Source organism: Vitis vinifera, chromosome 7 (assembly GCF_030704535.1).
Source record: "Vitis vinifera cultivar Pinot Noir 40024 chromosome 7, ASM3070453v1".
NCBI lineage: Eukaryota > Viridiplantae > Streptophyta > Magnoliopsida > Vitales > Vitaceae > Vitis > Vitis vinifera.
Genome location: NC_081811.1, coordinates 1,301,042 through 1,321,967, shown reverse-complemented (window position 1 = coordinate 1,321,967; position 20,926 = coordinate 1,301,042). Strand labels below are relative to the sequence as shown.

The 20,926-nt window shown below is 34.4% G+C and overlaps 2 protein-coding genes across 9 annotated transcripts; both read right to left on the bottom strand.

Moving 5' to 3' along the window:
• Nucleotides 1–1,168: 1,168 nt before the first annotated feature.
• On the bottom strand, nucleotides 1,169–6,607 carry LOC100852865 (serine/threonine-protein kinase STY13). Of its 2 annotated transcripts, XM_010653697.3 has the most exons (7): nucleotides 6,235–6,607; nucleotides 5,533–5,979; nucleotides 3,197–3,318; nucleotides 2,618–2,826; nucleotides 2,366–2,540; nucleotides 1,990–2,124; nucleotides 1,169–1,681 (listed from the first exon to the last, which is right to left on the bottom strand). In XM_010653697.3, the coding sequence occupies exons 2-7, from the start codon at nucleotides 5,903–5,905 to the stop codon at nucleotides 1,475–1,477; spliced, it is 1,221 nt and encodes a 406-aa protein (XP_010651999.1). In that variant the 5' UTR covers nucleotides 5,906–5,979; nucleotides 6,235–6,607; the 3' UTR covers nucleotides 1,169–1,474. The 2 variants fall into 2 exon arrangements, with proteins under 2 accessions (XP_010651999.1, XP_059593808.1); XM_059737825.1 differs by having other exon boundaries at nucleotides 5,533–6,589.
• A 1,377-nt stretch (nucleotides 6,608–7,984) lies between these two features.
• LOC100853875 (methylcrotonoyl-CoA carboxylase subunit alpha, mitochondrial) lies at nucleotides 7,985–19,644 on the bottom strand. Of its 7 annotated transcripts, none has more exons than XM_059737821.1 (16): nucleotides 19,236–19,644; nucleotides 16,859–16,980; nucleotides 16,327–16,474; nucleotides 15,543–15,680; nucleotides 15,185–15,280; nucleotides 15,049–15,108; nucleotides 13,887–13,979; nucleotides 13,690–13,801; nucleotides 12,192–12,296; nucleotides 11,778–11,917; nucleotides 10,668–10,902; nucleotides 10,424–10,590; nucleotides 10,142–10,258; nucleotides 9,128–9,364; nucleotides 8,946–9,041; nucleotides 7,985–8,323 (listed from the first exon to the last, which is right to left on the bottom strand). In XM_059737821.1, the coding sequence occupies exons 1-16, from the start codon at nucleotides 19,566–19,568 to the stop codon at nucleotides 8,285–8,287; spliced, it is 2,238 nt and encodes a 745-aa protein (XP_059593804.1). In that variant the 5' UTR covers nucleotides 19,569–19,644; the 3' UTR covers nucleotides 7,985–8,284. The 7 variants fall into 7 exon arrangements, with proteins under 7 accessions (XP_059593804.1, XP_019076855.1, XP_059593806.1 ...); XM_019221310.2 differs by having other exon boundaries at nucleotides 9,128–9,370; nucleotides 19,236–19,643; XM_059737823.1 differs by having other exon boundaries at nucleotides 7,985–8,289; nucleotides 19,236–19,643.
• Nucleotides 19,645–20,926: the final 1,282 nt, after the last annotated feature.

The following is a 20,926-nucleotide window of genomic DNA, read 5'->3' as shown; positions in this document are numbered from 1 at the left end:
TTGAGATAAAAATTTTGTAAATAATTTGAGATAAAAGGCAAAAAGACAAATATAGTCTTGATCTATATTCTTTTAAGGTTGAGTTGAGCAATCATATTTTATTATTTTCACCCAACAAATGGGTATAGGGCAAAATAGTCATTTTCTTTTTCTAAATTAGCATAATGCATCAGTGAAAGGAAGGTAAATTATAAGAGTTTTTTTTTTCCTATAATTTTATGAGCAATAATCGAAAATCCGAATAATAAATTGAAAATAAAATAAGAATAATGAATTGAAAATCTTTACATACTAAAGACTAGACCAAAAAATTAATCTTTTATATTTGAATTATCAAACATAATTTTATTTCTAAAAACTTTTAATTGTTACTAATTCCTAACTAACAAAAACAATTTTCAAAAAACAAATTTTAAAATAATTTTCAAATATTTTTTGCAACAAAATTCTGTTTTTGAATTTTAAACATGGGAAATAGTTTGACTTATTCTCTATAAAAGGGTTATACTTTTATATACAATATAAAAATTTTCAAAATATTTTTAATATGTTCAATTATTACTCAAATTATTTTACAATAAATAAATAAAAACAGTTCAAATTTAGTTAAGAAAATAATGCATTTCAAAATAAATTCTTAAAAAAACTTTGCAAAAATGATTTTTTTTTTTTTTTCAAGTCAGAATTTTCAAAGAACAAAAGAAAAGGCATAAATATTCTTTTCTTTTAATATGGGATTCTTCAGTGGAGAATAATAGAAACCACCCATCACTTTTCCTGCAAATCTTTGTACTCGTCCTGATTTGGATCTCACCAACCAACTGGAGCTGGTGATGAATCCACTTTTGATTGAATTGGATCCATGCGTCAGGACTTCTAACACTCCCACCATAGCAACAAGACACATTCCACCTGGCATATGCCCAAATGGGTTACATACAGAAGAATAATGGTGAATGGCAATCCACCAGCACCTTCAGCTTCAAGACCCAAGTGCCCTAAAGCTGAAAGACCAATGAAAAGGTCACTTGGGCATGTGGGTTTGTTGTGGAACAAAAGGATTTGCACCAAAGTCCCACTTTTGGTGAGGCAGGTTCAACCACATTTGGTTCCCTTCACCATTTGCAAACATTTATTATACACAGAACCAAGAATATCTATATCATAATTTTAAAATATGAAAATAATAGACTTAGATATATACGAAATCATCTATCATTCACAAGAGTCTCAAATGCTGTGTTAAATAGACATATTTCCATGTCTGATAACCACAAAATTCAATAAGAATTCAAATGGAACTATAGAACTTCATGAAGGGTTTTGACAATTCACTATGTGCTATAGGAATCTTCCTTGGGGGAAAAATCAGTCTGAGCTTCATCAGCAGTAAAGCTATGAATACTACTTCATACTGTTTCATAATTTCCTTCTTCAAACCCATAAAGGATTCAAATAGAGCATAGAGAATATATCAGGGACCACGAGCCACAGAGAAAAAGCAACAGCTACTAACCTGGTCTTCTGGTATCATGCCGCCTCCTTTGCTCGTATCAATGGCTTCTAACAACCTCACCACCTCATCCATGTCAGGACGTTTGTCAGGGTTCCCATCCCAACATTTCCGCATGATGCTTGCCAATGAACTTGGGCAACATCTAGGGATATCTGGTCGTAAATTCTGTATATTGTCATCAATAGGAAGTCATATTAGAGATGATAAGAAGACTAATTCCCACAAATTCAATTTGGCTTGAGCCCTTTGATATCAGCACGAGAAATGTACTAAGGTTTACTGGAGCAAAATAGAGCAAAATCAAGATAGTTCAGTAGACATATCGAGATTAGTCCTACACAAGTATGCAATGTTCAATGGTGGCATGCTGACCAACAGCCTCAACAAAAATTTAACATGAGTCCAGTGTTTCAGGAAAAATGGACCATAAAAACTAGTAGAGGATAACCTTAGACATCTAGCAACAGACAAACCTGTCGAACAACTGCAGATGATATATCGGCGAAGCTAAGATCAGGGTAAGGCATGTCACAGCAATACGTTTCCCATAAGCATATGCCAAAACTGTAGACGTCACACTTCCTATTATATGGTTTACCATCAAGAACCTACAAAAAATTATCTGGTTAGATTCATTGCCAATATTTAGATACAGAGGAACTACTGCCAGGAAAAGGGGAAAACAATTTACTTCAAACCTTTCTGTGTATTGTGGTTCCATGTCTCTGCAATAGACATATTCTTGGAACATATTTTTATGTCAAGTAGAATTATTTGTCCATTAGACCCATGTAACTCTTCATAATAAAACTAATTAAGTTCATCAGTAACTAGTGAATGCATGAGTACCTCTGGGGCCATGTAACCAAGGGTTCCGGTTTCCCCAGTCATGTCTCTTGGATTTTGAGCTTCAACTCGAGCAACACCAAAATCAGCAATTTTCAATGTTCTATGAGCATCAAGCAACATATTTTCTGTTTTAACATCACGGTGTACGATCTTCTTTGAGTGAAGATAGCTCAAACTGCAAAATTAGAACAAACACACTCCATTAGCACCCAACTACACACTACATCCAACAATGATTGAAGCAGCTCTTACCCTCGAGAGAGGTCCAAAGCCAGTTGAATTACAATCTTAAAGGCAAGTTTCTTTCTCCTATTCCTGATTAAAAATTTCTTTAGCGTCCCACCAGGAAGGTACTCGACTACAACACAACATGCTCTGGAAGGAACAGGATTACGACCATCACTTGAAATGCTATTTGAAGGGATCCTAAGATCAGATGTTCCCATCGAAGCTCCAATAAACTATAACAGAAAATATGAGTTAATGGTTAGACCATGAAGATTTAAAGCGAATACACAAGGGAGAGAAACAGATATTCTCTCTCATATATATAGCTATTTAATTTTTCTTTTCCTCATTTAAAACATGTGACACAACCGTGCAAAAAATAAAAAAATAATTAAAAAAATCATTATTTGTTAAAGGGAGTGAGGAAACAGAAAAGCATTAAAATAGCTAGACTGTCAGTGTAGGTTAAATCATGATGTTATAACAAACTTGAGTAATTCTCATATTAGCCAGATTTGGTACATCATTATACAGAAGTACGACTTTGAGGTGGCATTCCAGCATCATAAATAGCCTGAGAAAAAAACAATAAGGTACTCTTACCTTTGTAACATTTGGATGGTCAAGCTTATGCCAGACAGCAACCTCTTGCCGAAACGAGGTCCGAAGAGCAGCAGTTTCAGCAGCTGTGGCAAGACCATCCTCCCCCCAATCCAACAGCTTCACTAAAATAGTAAGAGATGACAATGGATAGTGAGAAAATTGACAAATAATAGAAACATGATAACTTAATGTCATTAACAATTATTTTCTCTTTTATGGGTATTTGACATCAAAGCTAGTCTATCGATATTATAGCCATTCATATACAATGTGACGCATACCAAGAGTAACAAATTGAATATAAAGTATTGCACACCAAGTTTGAAAACTTGGCTGGAGTGATATTTAAGCCATTCAAAGCAATAAAACTTAAAAAGGAGTGCACCCAAAGCCAACAGGGAGATTGAACCTTCATATAAAAGTAATGCTTAGCAAACAAGATATTCAGAGTCTAGAAAGAGCATTATTTCATATAACCAAGTCTTCATGACCATGAAACAAGGATTAATCAATGGTTTGAATGCATGATATTTAGTTGGTTTGGATGATATGGAGCTAGCATATTCTAATTCATTATGACAATAAGCTCTATCCTCAACATAAGCCTCATGACATATCAGATAAAACTCATTCCTAGTTAACTGTTTGAAAGCAGGAAAAGAAGCTGGCATGCCAAATGGAAGCACGAATTCAAATGCTGAAAGGGGTATACAAAACCTGATAATAAGGAAATAGTCTAAATAAACGGTATAACTGAACCATCTTTTTGTAGAAAAGAAGTGAAAGAAAATTAAGTCTTGTTTGATAACTGTTTTAAAAAATAATTATGAAAAACAATATTTGAGAACATTTTTTGAAAACCGTTCTTCAATGTTTTGTAGAACAAATGTTTGTTAGGAAACCTAAAATATTTTTAACCCATTTTTTTATACTTTTAAATATGTTTTAAAAATAACTTTTATATATAGTGCTTTATTTTTAATTATTCTCCACATTTATATAATTATTTTTTAAAACAACCCTCAAAAAACAAGTGAAAACAACCGAAACAGCTAAAAGATGTTATCTAAAAATAACCAATTTTCTGTTTTTAAGAACAATAAACTGTTTTCTATTTTCTAATTACCAAACATGTTTTCTTTTTTTTTTTCTTTTTTTCTTTTTAAATAACAGAAAATTGTTTTCAAAAACAATTACCAAACATGACCATAGTTTCCATGGATTAAATGACCTTATCATGTTCTTTTGCAAACATGGAAAGCAAACAGAAGTTGCAAAAATAAATTTGTAAACCAGTGTTGACATATTAAAAAACCAGACCCCATAGTTGTAAATGTCAGGTTGACAAGTGTACAACAAAATAACAATCTAACAAGAGAAGTTCACCATTTTATGACAGCAAATAATGTGAAACTCCATGTTTATTTTCTAAAACTACTCAGCATGCTTCATATTACTGTATAATGCAAAAAATGGGGATAAACTAGTATATTAATTAGAGACCCCAGTATATTAATAAAAACATGGTCATCCAATAATCAACATAAAAGTGAAAGAATAAGAATTACTCCCTTAAAAAGAACAGTATCGGAAAAAAATTTCCACTAGGTGTATTTTGTTAGAGCACTGTAGTTTCTGATTTATGCATTTCAAAAGATTCAGTTTCTCACTACATTTTTCAAGTGCTAATCTTCTTAAATCTCATGCTTCATTTGAATTTGGGAAAGAAAGGGAAAGGATAAAAAAATTCTGAAGACAACTTAAAAGGGTATTGCCTTTGCAAACTATTTCAGCATTTTCCTTCCCTTCCTATTATTCTTTCTCAGAATACCAGTCAACTGAAATCAATCCTGCTACTAAGGACAACTTTTAGTGTTACAAGAAAAGGTCAAGAAGATTGTGCACTAAAGAATATCCTCCAAGTAACATGCATAATAAAATGCTTACTTGTGGCATACACCAACCCTATTATAATAATGAGAAGAGCCTATATGCTCCCATTTGAATTATTATAGACAATTTCAACAGGCAATGCATGCGGAAGTGCCGTCAAGTCATTGCTCAATTTAACAGAAAATCCAGCCTAACAATTTATGCTAACACACTTAAATAAATAAAGTAATATTCTTGAATGAACTACCAGATTCTGAAAGAGAACTCACTAGAGTAAGCATATCACAACCATATAACAATTCAACTAAAAATCAAACACTAGAACCGACCAGTAACCAATTAATTAAATCAAACACAACCCAAACTCTCCAACCTCATAAGGAATGAATTCAAACCCGGAAATAAAATAATTGAAATGGAAGCATAAAGGAAGCGTAAAGTACCTGCAACATCTTGGCCATCATAAACGCCTCGGTACACAGTACCATATGTCCCATGAGCTATAACACTTCTTATATCCAATTTAGACAACTCAATTTCCCAGTCTTCCTTCTTTGTATTGGTATTAACTTCCCTATCCCTTGAAATAACTCGACTCAAGTGCTTATCCAGCTGGATATCCCAGCTTTTGAAATCGATTTTATCTGCTCTAAGAAATAAATCCTTGTTACTAGTATTCCCCCCATCCTTCTTTGAACCCAAATCACTACTCGAAATACTAGACTTGTCTGAGACAGTTTCTCCCTCTCCAGTCCTGGATTTCTCAGCTTTTGCAGTCACTAAAACCTCATCATCACTTCTCAAATCCATTTTCATGAAATTTAACTTAATTCAATAATAAAAGTAACCCACCAAAACCCGAAATTTTCTTGAACGCCACAAGTGAAAACCTAAATGAAAACAGCTTTATTATCCGTAATAATTCTCAATTTCCACCATTATCACTACATCAATTCGCAAAGAAACCGATAAAAGAGTCGCTCAAATCAACAGAAGAGGCAAGAACGACTCCAAAGAAGTCCCACCACTTCTGTCAAATTCGCAATTGTATACCGCAAAATCGACAATATCCCTTGATTATCAATGAAATTAAGATTAAAAAAACAGGAGAAATTTTTTTAAAATAAACACACACACACACAAACCTGCAGCCCAGAAGTTCTATGTAATTCCAACCAAGAACAAGATCCTTTTCCTCAAGATCAACCAACACCCAAGAAAAAAAAATTAAAATTGGAAAAATAAACAAAAGAAATAAACAAAATACCACCTGTAGTGCTAAAAATCAGACACCAAAAAAAAGGAGGAAAAAAAATAGCGAAAAACACAGTAGAGAGATATGAGAGTCTTGGGCAAAGGAGGTTTTGTGGAGGAGATTTATACAAGAAGAAAGAAGAGTGAAGAAAAGGAAAGTCTGTAGAGAGAGAAAATAAAAGGAAAAGGAAAGAAAATGAAAGAAAGTGTGGGAAAATAATGAGAAAAAAAAAAAAAAAAAAAAAAACCAAGGCGCGGGGTTGTGGCCTAAAATAGCTGCGTGACTGCTTCAAAAAAATCATACAAAATTTCAACTCTCCCCTAAACGACGTCGTTTTCAGTGAGACCTTTGCCAAATGCCCTATTGTCTTTGAATATTTCAAAATTTGAGACTTTTCTTTTAAACAGTTTTCCACAATATTGATTTTTTTGCACTAATTTGACTTTTATTTGGTGGAAAATTCTTAGATATTTTTTTTATTAAATATGATAAATATTGTCTTTTTTTTTTCCTAAAAAAATTCGATTGCAAAATATTATGTATATGTAAATACTATATTTGAAAATAATTATTAATTATGTGGCATATTGTCTCCCCTTTAAATTTTTTTTTATAGTAAATATATATATATATATATATATATATATATATATATATATATATATATATATATATAATATGAAAAAAATCATTAATTAATTTGTTGCTTAATTTGTGAATTAGAGTGTATTCAGTCATGTAATTAACAATTTATTTAGAATGTAGATTTTATGGAGTGTTCATTAATCAAAATTATTATTTTGATTAAAAAAGAACTACTTTATCTCCTAATTTAGATATGAAGCAAAAGGAGTTTTTCCTATTTTGATATTATTTTTCCTTTTTATAATAATAATAATAATTATTATTATTATTTTCTTGAAATGAATTTTGAAAGAACACATCGATTGGGGAAAACGACACAGCTTTACCAAGGCCATGTGGGGGTGGGTGGTTGAGGGGGCATGATCAGAGCGTTAGCCACTCCAGAAAATCCAACTCATGGTACGTTGAAAGTACAGGAGAAGAAGACAAGAAGACTTTGACGTTAGCATTAATTATTCCTAACACTGTTTGGCAGCCAGGAAAGTGCGAAGTTCACCGGAACCTTGAATCCGTCTCAGGAAATGATTCCAAATTCCAATTCACCCCACTTGCCCACCATACAATGCAGGCTTCCCAAGGATATTCCCCCACAAGAAAATACTGTCTTTTCCGGGAGGCCTCGCCATTACCATATTCTCAACCTTGTCATTTTCCTAGGGCATGCAGAAGGGAAGAAAAAAAAGGGAAAAAGGAATTTCTTTCAATGCCCTTTTGGGAATATCTACGGCCGACCTGAAGAGTGGTTCTTCAAATTCTGGACAAATCAAGCATTAAAGCATATTTCATCTTGCAGAATATATTAACACTTTCCATCATTGGAACATGGAACTTTGAATGTTTGATGGCATCTAAGGTCAAGTAATATGCACTCTGATAGGCTAGCAGTATCAAGAAAGAGGCAGAAAGGAATTGTCCACTAAATGAGGGACAAGTGATGCATTGAGCTCCTTGGGATAAAATCATAAAAGAAGGAAAAGAAGAAGAAAACCCAAACATTGACCAAGAAGGAATGGCAAAATTATTTTCCCAGACACAAACACTTCTTCTGTAACATCCTGAAAAAGTTGCACTTTTATTTTATTAAATAGATTATTCAATCCAGGCATTATGGCTTGCTTTCTTACCCCATAAATGAAGTTACAACTTGCAGTACCATGAACTGTTGGAGCCTCAATTCACTTTTGCCTGGGTGAGGATTGCCAATAAACTGCAGTTATGCTGGGGAGACTGCCACGAACTGTCATTTGTACATCATCAAATTGGGATTTGCCTCAGCAAGATTCGATCATTTTGACTCATCCTGGCCATATTTGGTAATCTACTTCAGCACATGCCTAACCAAAAATGCTTATATATAATGATAACAATATATAAAAACCGCATCCATCAACCTACTTCAGAGATAACTTAAAAGTTGAGCAATCACAACTACTTTGACTAAGAGGTACATCAACAATAACATACATGTAGAAGCACAAAATATTTGTAAACAAGAAGTACATGTAAGTAACAGAATTTCATGGTAAGTAATGACGCTGCTATTCTCTTCTTTACTTTTCTTTATATTGGTGTGTGATATAGAAAGAACTCATGAGGATAAAGCAAGTCTTATTGAGGTGGGTTCAAGCACAAACAGCTTGAAGAGATCCCGCTCCCTTGAGGCCTGGCTAAGTGGCAAAAGGTGACGTGAGAAGTTCTAGGTCTGATTCCAAACAAGGAAAAATGTTTTATATCAAAATCAATGGTCTGAATTTTTAAACCCCTACCCTCACGTTACATCCTTGAGCTATTGCTTGACAATGTATAAAACCGTGTAAGTTTAGGTGGTGTTTTTTTCCATTTATTTTTCTCTCTTTTGGATAAATAAATCAATGCAAAGGATTTTACAATTAATATGAATATAATAAAGCTCAATATTTAGCCCATATCATGTGTATTTAGTTGCAAATGACTAACCTGGACACTGAAGAGAAAACTACCGTCAGAAACCTGTTGGCCAGCTGTGACCTGAAGCCCATGGACATGCCCACCAGATGGTGCTTTCACAACATGCTTCAAGAGAGAACATAAACAACATTTACAGCTTTTGGATAAAAACTAATGTAAGATGGACAACTGTAACCAGCTTTAGCACATACCTCCATCTTCATCGCTTCTAACACTAATATAGGTTGCCCTTCTTCCACGTTGGTCCCATCCTTCACTAGAACCTTAACCACTAAACCAGCCATGGGTGCAACCACAGTCCCTGGAGGATGAGATGTGGCCTCAAAACTGGGCTTGTGTTGCGCTTCATCATCAGCAGACAACTGAAGCCCAACCCTTTGTCTGAAAGTATGATGATGTGAACCATGCCATATATGGAAATGCTTAGTCTGATCCTGCCAGCCCAAGTTACAAGATTTTACATAAACACAGGAGTGAGAGTGAGTGAGTGAGTGAGAGTGAGAGAGAGAGAGAGAGAGAGGCAGAATTCTTTACTCAGCCTTAGATTGCAATATTTTACCAAACTGTAATTGCATCACTGCTTGAAATTTCAATATTGTGATACTCGAAATGGCCAGCCTAAAATATGACATGGTTTTGAGAATAATATTGTCAAACATGCATCAAGAACCCCACATTGATAGAGGTCAAATGGACGGATTGGGAATGGAAAAGGATCGCTTGGTACCAACCCATTAGAAGAACCTTGTCCATTACCACTCAGCCACAGGATTAAGATTGAAATTCCAATGCAGTACCAGGTTCAAAGATGGCAGAGAAGGCTAGGGAATGAAAAGGCCCATATGCATAGATCTTATGTAACTGATAAGGTTAACTTAACACTAGGCAATCCCATCCTAGATATTAGTGAAAACCATAGGAGAAAAAGAAACCACACCAAATGTTTGATCAAAAGCAATAAAGTGTGAAGTGAGGAAGTTAGATGCTAAAGAAGAAGATTAATCAATGATGGATTATATTCATCACATAGTGCCTCTTTGTGCATCTCTGCCTAAAATAATACAAAATGACCAAGGCAGGGAGATTAATACTCTAAAAAAGTTATCTCCCCATCTTGCGGAGAATCATTGTTTAAGAAACCAAGTACCCATGCCTATAAAGTATAACACGCATACTCCAGAAAAGAAAACAAGAAAAAAGCTTACCTTGGAGTAAACAGCTAAACTAACATCCCTGCTCACACCATCAACTTCAACTCTGAAATCAGAATTGCCTAGATGTGCTACTTTGACTTCCCAATCAGGGGAGTTTTCTTCTCCTGTCTGAACACATATATAACTTGATTAGAAACTTAAGATTAGTAGTCTGTGTGACAGTAACAAAAGAAGAAACTAGAAAGGTACTTAGAATAGGTGCAGCCTTAAACCTGGAAATTTCAAATACAATAACTGGCCATTGAACCCTTCCTTAACACACACTTTAAGTACCTCTATTAGATAGTTTCCATCTGGCTGAAAAGTGATGGAAAATGTCAAAAGCTTTGAGCTACTGCTATCGTATTCATTGTCCCAGTCAAGTTCCATTGTGCGCCTAGCACTATGATGGACTCTGAAAGGGGGATATGCATACCATATTGAGAGTGAGCTTTTGCCGCCTGCACATATCGGCAGTCACAAAGATTAAGAAAAATTTTAGAAAATATACTCTGAAAATATTCAAATCAGAGTTTACCAGGAGGACTTTCCTTCAAGTTACAACGTTCCTTTTCACAAACACATGCAGCTATAAGAACTGCACTGAATTTAGCAGCATCATAAGCTTCATTTGCTAATAATAAATTACTTGGATCAACAAACAGGTCATCTTTAAAGTGCTCAATAAAATGGGTTTCAACTTTTCCATTTTCAAATGCCCAATGGTTAGCAAGTTTTTGGAGGAAATTGATATTGGTTGGCAAACCTGCAACCTGAAAAAACACAATATCATTATTGGTTAGGCTGGGATTAAGAAACCTATATAAATTGCAATGCTGCTGAAATAAAGGTCAAACACTCACAACAATTGCAAGCTCTACCAAGGTGCAGAATCTGCCCATGCACACATGCACCAGCAAAATGATCCAAGAGATCACAACATGGAAAGACTAAAAAATTCTTTTGTTTGTTTTCTTTGGTTAGAGGCTAAGTTGTTTATGGATGATTGTCCTCTAACTTTAGTTAGTTTCATTGATTGGTTGGGGTCTTGTTGAGGATGTTGTAGCCCCTTCTGTTTTGTAGATCTTTCTCTGTTTGAGTCTTTTTGGTGGTGGGTGTATGGGTCCTGTATACCTTGAGCCCCTCCTGTATACCTTTTTTTTAATATTTTTGCTCCTTTATCTATAAAAAAAAAACATGCAAACCAAGCAAGGCTAATCTTTCATACACTTGAAGCACATGTTTACATGCATGCAAGCACACACAGCCCAGCAGAGTGATCCATGAGACCACTACAAGCATACTAAATAGGTTTAATCTTTCATACACTTGAAGCATCATGTCAAATGGTCCATCTAAGATATCTTCCAATTCAAACTTAGCAAACTGAACCATGAAAACCAAGATCATCATTCCAAACAGCAAATCACACTTTTTTCCTCTACCATCAAAAAATTTTTGAGGAAAAAAAAAAAAAACTATCAGGATCACCCCACCAGGTTGATCATGTCCCAGAGATATCCAATAAAGGATCCATCAGATGCAATTTCTGGTATAGGAGCCAAGGATAAATGTGCAATGCTCCCAACCGAACATTATGAACCCTTTTTATAGTGCAGTGAAGACATGAAACCAGGTTTAGGTATACCTGAAATTTTGATAAGCAATCCTTCATTTTAACTAATGCTGCAGCCCGATTTTCTCCCCATACTACAAGCTTAGCAATCATAGGGTCATAATGCATGCTAACAGTGTCTCCTTGTTCAACTCCAGTTTCAACCCGAACTGCTAAGATTCAACATAAGCAAAAAAATAACTTGTACATTGAAGTAATGGAATCATGAAGTCCTAAAAAATGGCTACAGGATGTTCGTAACCATCCTATCTCCCACATATTCTTGAACTTCACAAGGGATTTGACTATTGAACAAAAAGGATATCGAATTGAAAGCCGGTTAAAATTATCTGATTGGAACAATTTTAGCAAAGCTGTCTTCTGACTAAAGTATTGCTGAATATTTCACTATAGTTAACTAAGTTGGCAACTGGCATGTGACTAAACCTGTTGAAGAGACTGGGACAGGACGATAATGATGAAGAATTCCAGTGGCTGGAAGAAATCCTTTTGAAACATTTTCAGCATATATTCGGGCTTCAAAGGCATGACCTGTGACCCAAAATTAAGAATTATGAACATCCAGGAATTCTTGAAGCTCAAGTATCATGTGAATAAATCTGCTCTAAAATTCATGACATGATTACATAGAGTCTGTATCATTTTGAAAAACAACGAACAATAATTGGCCATTTTTATTACACAGATTGAATCAAAGCCAGCTGTATGGCTCAAGACATTCTGCTGAGATGTGCCGATTAAATTGGTAGCAAGAATTAAATTACTGGCACCATCTAATTAATGATCAAGAAGTCATCAAAACAACTTAGGACGATAGGGATTCTTCTCCAACGGGTTCTTCTTTGCCTTCATCATGCAATTTTATGCACAAAAGGGAAAATGAATAAGTTGACATTGTAAGATGAAATAAAACATCATGCAATTTTATTTAAAAAAGGGAAAAGGAATAGGTTGACACTGTAAGATGAAATAAAATGGATTTATTTCATTTTTTCATTGACATCCTGCTTGACCCCCAGCCATTTGTATATTTCTATTTGCTTTTGGTAACTCATGGTAATCAGAAGTTCAACTTATCCTAGGTTTTTCTATTTTCATATGCATCTTGCCAGCATCCTTATGAACACATGTCTTCAATTTCTTGCTCCATTTTATTGCTTTCAGCCTGACTTATTCTCTGACCAGATACCACCCTCCTTTTATAGACAGAACAGACACACAGACCACACTTGCCACAAAGATAAATCAGTGGCAAGCTGGAAGAATCACTGGAACTCCCAACGGCTAAAGAATAGTTATCAAACCCAGACCACACACCAACCTGTTTTTGAGGGGCAGGATCACAGATCCACCCATTCAACCATAAGAAGTCATGGCTGGCCCATAACATTTGTAAAAGATCATTCCAAACAATATATAATGATTAAAATAATAGAAAAGACAAACTAAAATTTAATTTATAAAAAAATAGTGAACTTTGATGTTATGTGTACAAATATGAATGTACCGATAATTTTTGGGGATTTATTTGATAATATTCATTCAACCAGTATAGATACCTGAAAAATAAATAAATAAAGGGAAGACCCTGTCTCATCAATAAAAACTACAGCTTTTGGTAAATAGCATATACCACAATAGGATGCTCAAAGCCAGCAGTTGATGTAATCATGTAAACCAATTGTAAGAGAGACACTACTACATTACCTAACACCATGCCATTTTACAAGCAATAAAAGAACGTATTTTCAAAACTAGAATTAGGAGTTATTTGCTTTTCCTTCACTCAGAAATAAGCATAAGAGAAAAAAGTATTCTAGGCAATTAAAAAATGCTAATAAGGGCACTTGTGACTGATTCATGAGCAGATAACAGTGAAGTCCAATTCATGCATAGGGACCTCTTTAATGGGAGGGAAATTAACCTAATAAGGGCACTTGTGACTGATTCATGGGCAGAGGTTCGCCATTTGCAACACGGATTTGCCACTCTACAAGATCTTGCCCAACAATCATCTCAGTCACAGGGTGCTCAACCTGCAAAAGAATGAATATGCTCCACATTAAGATTCTATTGAACTTGTTAATTAACAAAAAAGATGGAACAGAGCGATAAAAGAACCTGAAGGCGGGTATTCATCTCCATAAAATAAAATTGGCCTGAGATGGTATCCACTATAAACTCCACTGTGCCAGCATTGTGATAGCCAACTGCCTTCAGATATCAAACAGGGACCACCACATTAGTGAAAATAATTGAAGTAACTCTTGAAGTGTAAATAACAGGATGTCAAGAATGAACATGTTTTAGATCGAAAAAACAAGAGAAGCCATGAGAAAAATGGCACGATTTTAGATGCAAAATATGGAACATGGATTTCTATGCACACACAGATGAGTGCATGACCAAAGGCGTATCATTTTCTAGAAAATACACATGATCCTAGAGTCCATCATCCTCAGTGGTCCATAATTCAGACAATAAACATCCATCACTGCCTTCACAAGGTCAAAAAATAGTAAAATGTACATGGAGTAGGAGAAGCTGCAAAGAAATACTTGAAGATAACACTTAAGATACTCCACGAAAGGTTTGAAAAGAATTTCAATGAGCTATGGATACAATTTGAGCCAAAGTTCAATGACAATGCCAAGGAGTTAATCAGCATGGAAAATGAGAGCCAACATAATCGGCCATGAGGCTTCCAAGAAACTACCACCATTAAACTGAATACTGTTTGTAAAAAGTTTACACTTCCATGAGACAACAAATAAACCCTAATAAAAGCAATGCTTGAAGGGGAAAAAACAGAAAACAAAACAAAACTTTGCACTTCAACCGATAGTTTAATGCTTTCAGAAAAATAAAATAAAATAAAACGATGGCATTCAACTAACATTTAAATTTCCTTTGACAACAGACATTAACACTTCAAACCTAAGTGGATTGTTTAATCACACTATCATTAGTACATTTGTAATCATGAAGCAGCAGTACTCAAGACTTCTATCTCACTTGGGTTATGGCTTAAACTATGACAAAAAAAACTAGAGAAACTTATAGTTTAATATATAGTAAATGTCTTGCTTAAACTAGCCCATAAAATGAAGGGTCAGGATAAACAAAGCATGATGGCTTTGTCTAAGGAGTTCCATGCATGATCCATCCTCCGTAGAAGACACGGCAATCAACAAAAGCCAACCCTTCATAATGCCATCATGCTATCAGCAAACTAGGTAAAAATATCAAAATGATCACCAAAATAAATCCAAGAGAGTGTCACCTTGGCTGCAGATACAGCAGCTTGACCCAAGTGGGTGCGGAAGTCATTGACAATGTTTGGCTGCACCAACAGAGTTTCTGTTACAACTCTAGTACACTGGGAAACATGAACTAGAAATATAGCAATGGAGCATTACAGCTGGAGCTTCCTCAATTATCTTCTGGTGTCTTCTCTGTACACTGCAATCTCTCTCATTTAAATGAAGAACATTGCCAAATTTATCCCCAAATATCTGTGGCATCAAGCAGAATGGAAGAGAATTTAATGATCACCATCTAAACTTTATTACAGTTAACTGTTTGCCCTGAGATAAACAACCATATAAGCTAGAGAAGCTCATTTTCCTGATAAAATTTTAAGCCAAAAAGTCCTTAGCAAGTTTAAGATTACAGGTACTTGAGGCAGTCTTTTTCCCGATAATATAGAATTTACACTGGACTTGGACGAATGACAAAATAAATGATATTAGAATTTGTAAAACCGGATAACCATACTTGGACTTCTATGTGCCTTGGCTTTGTGATATATTTCTCCAGCAAGATTGTGTTTATGCCAAAAGAAGCAGCAGCTTCACGTTGTGCTCCCAAAAAAGCTTCAACAAATTCACTTGGACTTTGCACAATCCTCATACCCTGTAAAAGAATGCCATATGGCATACAAGCAACATCGTGAAAACTTTGTTTCAACAAAATGAGTATCCTACTCAACAGAGGATAAATCTATGTAAGCTTTTTTTCTTACTTTCTGTGTCAGATAGGTACTATCGGTCATTTTTTAACCCACAAGTCCAGTACCTGTATTTTCAATTTATAAGGACAAGCAAGTGGGCTTTGGAAATCACATTGTAGAAGAGAAATGAGATTTTAATTTCAAAAAAACTGCAGGAAAGGTTTATATTTTGAGGATTTTTGCCTTTAAGCTCACTGACCCCAGCAACTAATTAGAAACATTTGCACAAGAGAACATTTTTATTTGTACAACCTACTACACTTTCCAAACTAAGCTTGAATTTATAAACCCATTCCAACCTTTCTTAAATGAGAACATATGGCAAATCCAATTGTGTAATGTAACTAAATTTATAGGGCTCATAAATGTGCCAAAAATTATTAATAATAAGGAGCAACTAAATTAGCTAAATAAATGAATATGTAAAATCTCTATTGGTAAACACAGAAACATCATATCTACAATACAAACATCAAGGATCATAAGCAAAACTGATATCAGGGAGAGTATCACATCAAAGATAATAGAAATGGGGGGAATGTGACACACCTTTCCTCCACCTCCATGGGTTGGCTTTATCAAGACAGGATATCCAATTTTCTCTCCTTCTGATTTCATAAAGTCAATATCTTGTTCATTTCCATGGTATCCAGGTACAAGTGGTACCCCAGCTGCACCCATTATTCTCTTTGATGCACTGATAAACATATAAAGCACCAACCAATTGAAAAACTTTTCTAAGTAAACATAGAACACATACATACACACCCCCCGGGGGTTTGTTACTACAGTTGCAGATATAAATCAGAATAAAGACCTATTTGTAGACAAATAAATGGATAAAAACTGTGCTTTGCTGCCACATATACAAGCTTACAAATGGACTGATGGACAAGAAGAAAAATCTTATCACACAGATGAGGAGATCTTATAAGATGGTCTCAATCCAAAAACAAAAATAAAAATAGAGAAAGAAAAAAGAAAAAGGGAGCTGGATGGATTCAAACAAGTTAAGAACAACCAGAGATAGGAATGAGGCAGGAAAAAAGGAGAAAAAATGCAAGAGGCCAGTGATTTGTACCTTTTATCACCCATGTCACGGATAGCGGATGCTGGAGGTCCTATGAATGTAAGACCCTCATCCTCGCAAAGTTGAGCAAATGCAGCACTTTCTGATAAAAAACCATAGCCTGGGTGGATAGCCTAATTATCAAAAGAAGATATACCATTCTGAATAGCAAGCCCTTGCATGTGCCAAAATACCAGACAATCAACCATCTTCAGTTCAGAAAAGTTCAACATGCAGCGAACAACAATGTACAATGAAGATACAGAAGTCAGAAGGTATGAAATAAACAAAGCAATTACATGTGTTCCCAAATCTACACTCTATCAATAGAAATATTAGAGTTTTCCTTAGTATTAGTTGTTTGGTTCATGAATGAAGAGAGAAAAGATGGAGAAAAGTGTTTAAAAAATTTCCTCTAACACCCACCAAAATTCTCTCAAAATAGGCCAGAGATGAAGAAAAGGTTTTCAGAGAAGTACAATAATTTAGCACAAAGATAAAAGTTCTTTACAAAGAGATGAACATTTTCCACTTAATTTTCCATCAACTCCTTGTATCAACAAAGGAAAATTCCTGTTTCTAGTCTCTTCCCTTCCTATTCCCCCACCTTTCCCTTTCTTAAGTAAAAGACCAGATTACTTAATTTTTTTACTGTAAGAATATACTATTTCTATATGACAACTCTGATGTTAAGCATCATTCACATTGACATTCAAAAATAATATATGAGAATTTAAATTATGTCTAAGAATATACATAAGAAGTTTTAACATTCAGCAAGGAAGAAGAGAAACAAGAAGATGACAATTTCATATCTCAGTTTTCCTTTATCTTGATTTCATATTTCAATCTTCTTCTCTCAGCCTCAAGCTTTATAGCCTTACAGGACTTGCCTGATTTCTTGAGCTATGCCCGTTTTAACAGTTCAATAGGAAAACAAGTGCTACTTGAGCTTATGAGCAATAGAGCTCAATAAGAGCAGAGAGCAAGTAAAAACTCCAGGCAAATCCAGCCACAAGATTTCTCGACCAAAGGAACAATTCATAGGGTCAGCAATTGAACTATTGGATTCAGAGATCTAACTTAAATGGATTGTCTCTCACAAAAAGTAACTTCTAAAGAGTACACTTAATTCAACATCTGTTCACTGATCTCCATTATAGTTTCTATATTAGCGCTTACGCTTGTTTGGTTCCCGGAAATTAGAGAAGAAAAGTAAAAGGACAAAAAAAATGAAAGAAAATAAAAAATCAATTTAAAGTCAATAAATTATTTTTACATATTACTTAAAACTCATTTCACTTATTTTAATTCTTCTACATAAAGATTAAATAATTTGAACGTGTACAAGTTTCTAACTAAATTTAATTATATTTCATTTTCTTTCATATTTTTCATAACGAAACCAAACATAAGAAAATCTTTTTTCTTAACAATTTTTTTTTTCTTAATACTTTCATAGAACCAAACATAGCATTAAATTTTATCACCATTTTCCATTGACCGGATAATTTTTTTCAGTTTCAACAATCCCAATATCCACCAGGATTAACTATCAGCAATCCACTAGATTTTAAACACCAATTCCCTCAAATTTTTCTGTCCTCTTTTTGAGCAGCTGCCCAAAAATGATCAAGCAAAGCAACAAACTAAAAGGCAATTGCACAAGAAGATGAATATTTTCACCGTTTGGTTTGGTATCCAATAAAAAGGGAGATCAACTTCACTACTCAAAAAAGAAAGGAGTTCAAGTACACTATAAATATGAATGAACTATGGTCAAAGACGCCCTTTACCTTCCAACTCTCAATGCAAAACCCCGAGTACAACAGAGTGGGTATATCCTACCCACTCACAGAAACACTCACATTATGCCAAAAAAAGGATTTTGCTCCGTCAAAAACCCAGCTATGGGCTGCCACTGGAAAAGCTTGCCATCAGCCCTCCAGCCCATGGACTCAGAATGCAAAACATCTACCATAAAACTAAGACTACAGTTTTCAGTTTTTCCCTCCCTCTTTTGAAGTTTCACAGTTTATCAACATTAGACCAGATGAAACAGTAACCCCACTATAGTTTATATTCTATAACAATTTCCGTTTTCCAGGACTGAAAAATCTTAGCTCAATTAGGTCAAGCTGTCGTATCAAATTCAGTTGGACCCAAAGCTTTGGATCACCCCTGATGCTGACAAACGAATCAAAGCACTTTAGGAAACAAATCCCCAAAGGATTTTTCGCGTGTTTCTCATTTTCCTATCCACCTAACCACGAAAAAACAAAGGCAGTTTCTAAAAGAAGAACCAAAGAGCTCACAATTACCAAACAATGACAATCCATGATTCACAACTTCACTATCTCAGAATCCAAACACACAATATCACACTTACCTGCGCGCCAGTATGCACCGCAGCATCAATAATCGACTGAGCACTCAAGTAACTTAATCGAGCCGGTGGTGGACCGATATGCACGGCCTCGTCGGCCGATTTCACGTGAAGCGAATCCCTATCCGCATCACTGAAAACGGCGACAGTTCGAATCCCCAACCGCTTCGCAGTCCGAATAATTCTGCAAGCAATTTCGCCTCTGTTCGCGATCAAAATCTTCTCTATCCGTCGCGCAGTGTAGCCTTCGTCCGGAGATGACGAGAATGCCTTCTTCTGAACTATAAAGATTCTGCGTGGAAGCCTTCGCCGGAGCAGCGATGCCATTGATGACATGGCCTGGAGCACTGATAGAGCAGAGTGACGGAGAGAGACTACAGAGGAGGAAGTTATAAAAGTAGTCTACAATCCCTGGGCCGGTTTTGGTCTTTTAACGTAGTCTGAGGGCAGTTTCGTACTTTAAGATAGGATCTCGCGTTACGTGGAGAGTCGTGATTGATAACCGGAGGGATTTGTACTGGAGAAGATCCGAAGAGGCTCTCCCGATATCGATGTGATGTGGCACTCACCCGCCAACCTGATCTCGTTGCATGATTTTTCCCTCCATTCTTTTTTTATATACAATTATTAAAATTAGCGGATTAGAAAAATAATGGGAATTAATTAATATCCTATTTGGAAAGCTTATCCAAATTCCAAAAGTAAAAGCAATTATTTTTGCTTTATGATTGACTTTCATAGTTGGCCATTATCATTATTTTTTAATTAATTAAAAGTAAAAATGTTTATGATATTAATTAAAATTTTAATTGCATGTTTTACTTCTTTACAATATGAATAAATCACATTGAATTCTAAAAAATATATTAAAAAAAAAATTCTCAAGTTTTGCTTTATTATGAAAAATATGAGAAAATGAAATATAATTAAAATTAATTAAAAATTTATATATTTTTAAATTATTTAAACTCGAAAATTAAAATAAGTAAAATAATTTTGAAAATAATTTATTGATTTATCCACCAAAATCAATTTTACCTATTTTAATTTAATTTTTAAAACATTTTTTAAAATAATATTAATATTAAATTATTAAATAGACCATTTATTTTTATTTTTTATAATGAAAATTAAAAAAAAAATTATCCAAAGCATATGCCTCAGCCAAAATTTGTTTGATGAAGCATTTGTTCAAAGTGAAGAAGCCCACCATCTATTTGGAGTGAAGCCCATCATCCCAAGCAAAGCCCATGGGCCGGATTGTTCAATTCAGCCCCAAATACTGTCTATGTTGAACCCACAACTTTCAGCATTTCAACAGAAGAAACCACCCCAAAGAGGTAGTAATTTCAGAAGAAAATAAAAAGTAAATGAAACTAAAAAAATACGTTTACACGTGTATATGTTTATTATAATGGTTTTTATATAAATGCAATAATTTTTTATTTTATTTTAAATAAGATATAATTTATAACATTGAAATAAGACTTTTTTATTATAATTATATTTTTTTCTCTTTTTCTTTTTTTAATATTTGATGTGAGATTAGAGTTACTTTTAAGAACATAAATATTTAATGATTTTACATATATGAATATTTATCTTTTATTTTTATAATAGAAGCAAAAATTATACTTTTCTTTGACAAAGACGCAAGTTTTATAATAAATTAAATAATAATTAACTATTAGGAC

Coding starts and splice junctions, on each gene's coding strand:
- LOC100852865 (XM_010653697.3), bottom strand. CDS start 5,905: ATGAAAATGGATTTGAGAAGTGATGATGAGGTTTTAGTGACTGCAAAA. Junction 2,827..3,196: donor ACCATCCAAATGTTACAAAG/GTAAGAGTACCT, acceptor TTTCTGTTATAG/TTTATTGGAGCTTCGATGGG. Junction 2,541..2,617: donor GCTTTGGACCTCTCTCGAGG/GTAAGAGCTGCT, acceptor CTAATTTTGCAG/TTTGAGCTATCTTCACTCAA.
- LOC100853875 (XM_019221310.2), bottom strand. CDS start 19,568: ATGTCATCAATGGCATCGCTGCTCCGGCGAAGGCTTCCACGCAGAATC. Junction 13,802..13,886: donor AGATGAATACCCGCCTTCAG/GTTCTTTTATCG, acceptor ATTCTTTTGCAG/GTTGAGCACCCTGTGACTGA. Junction 10,259..10,423: donor ATGGAAACTATCTAATAGAG/GTACTTAAAGTG, acceptor ATATGTGTTCAG/ACAGGAGAAGAAAACTCCCC.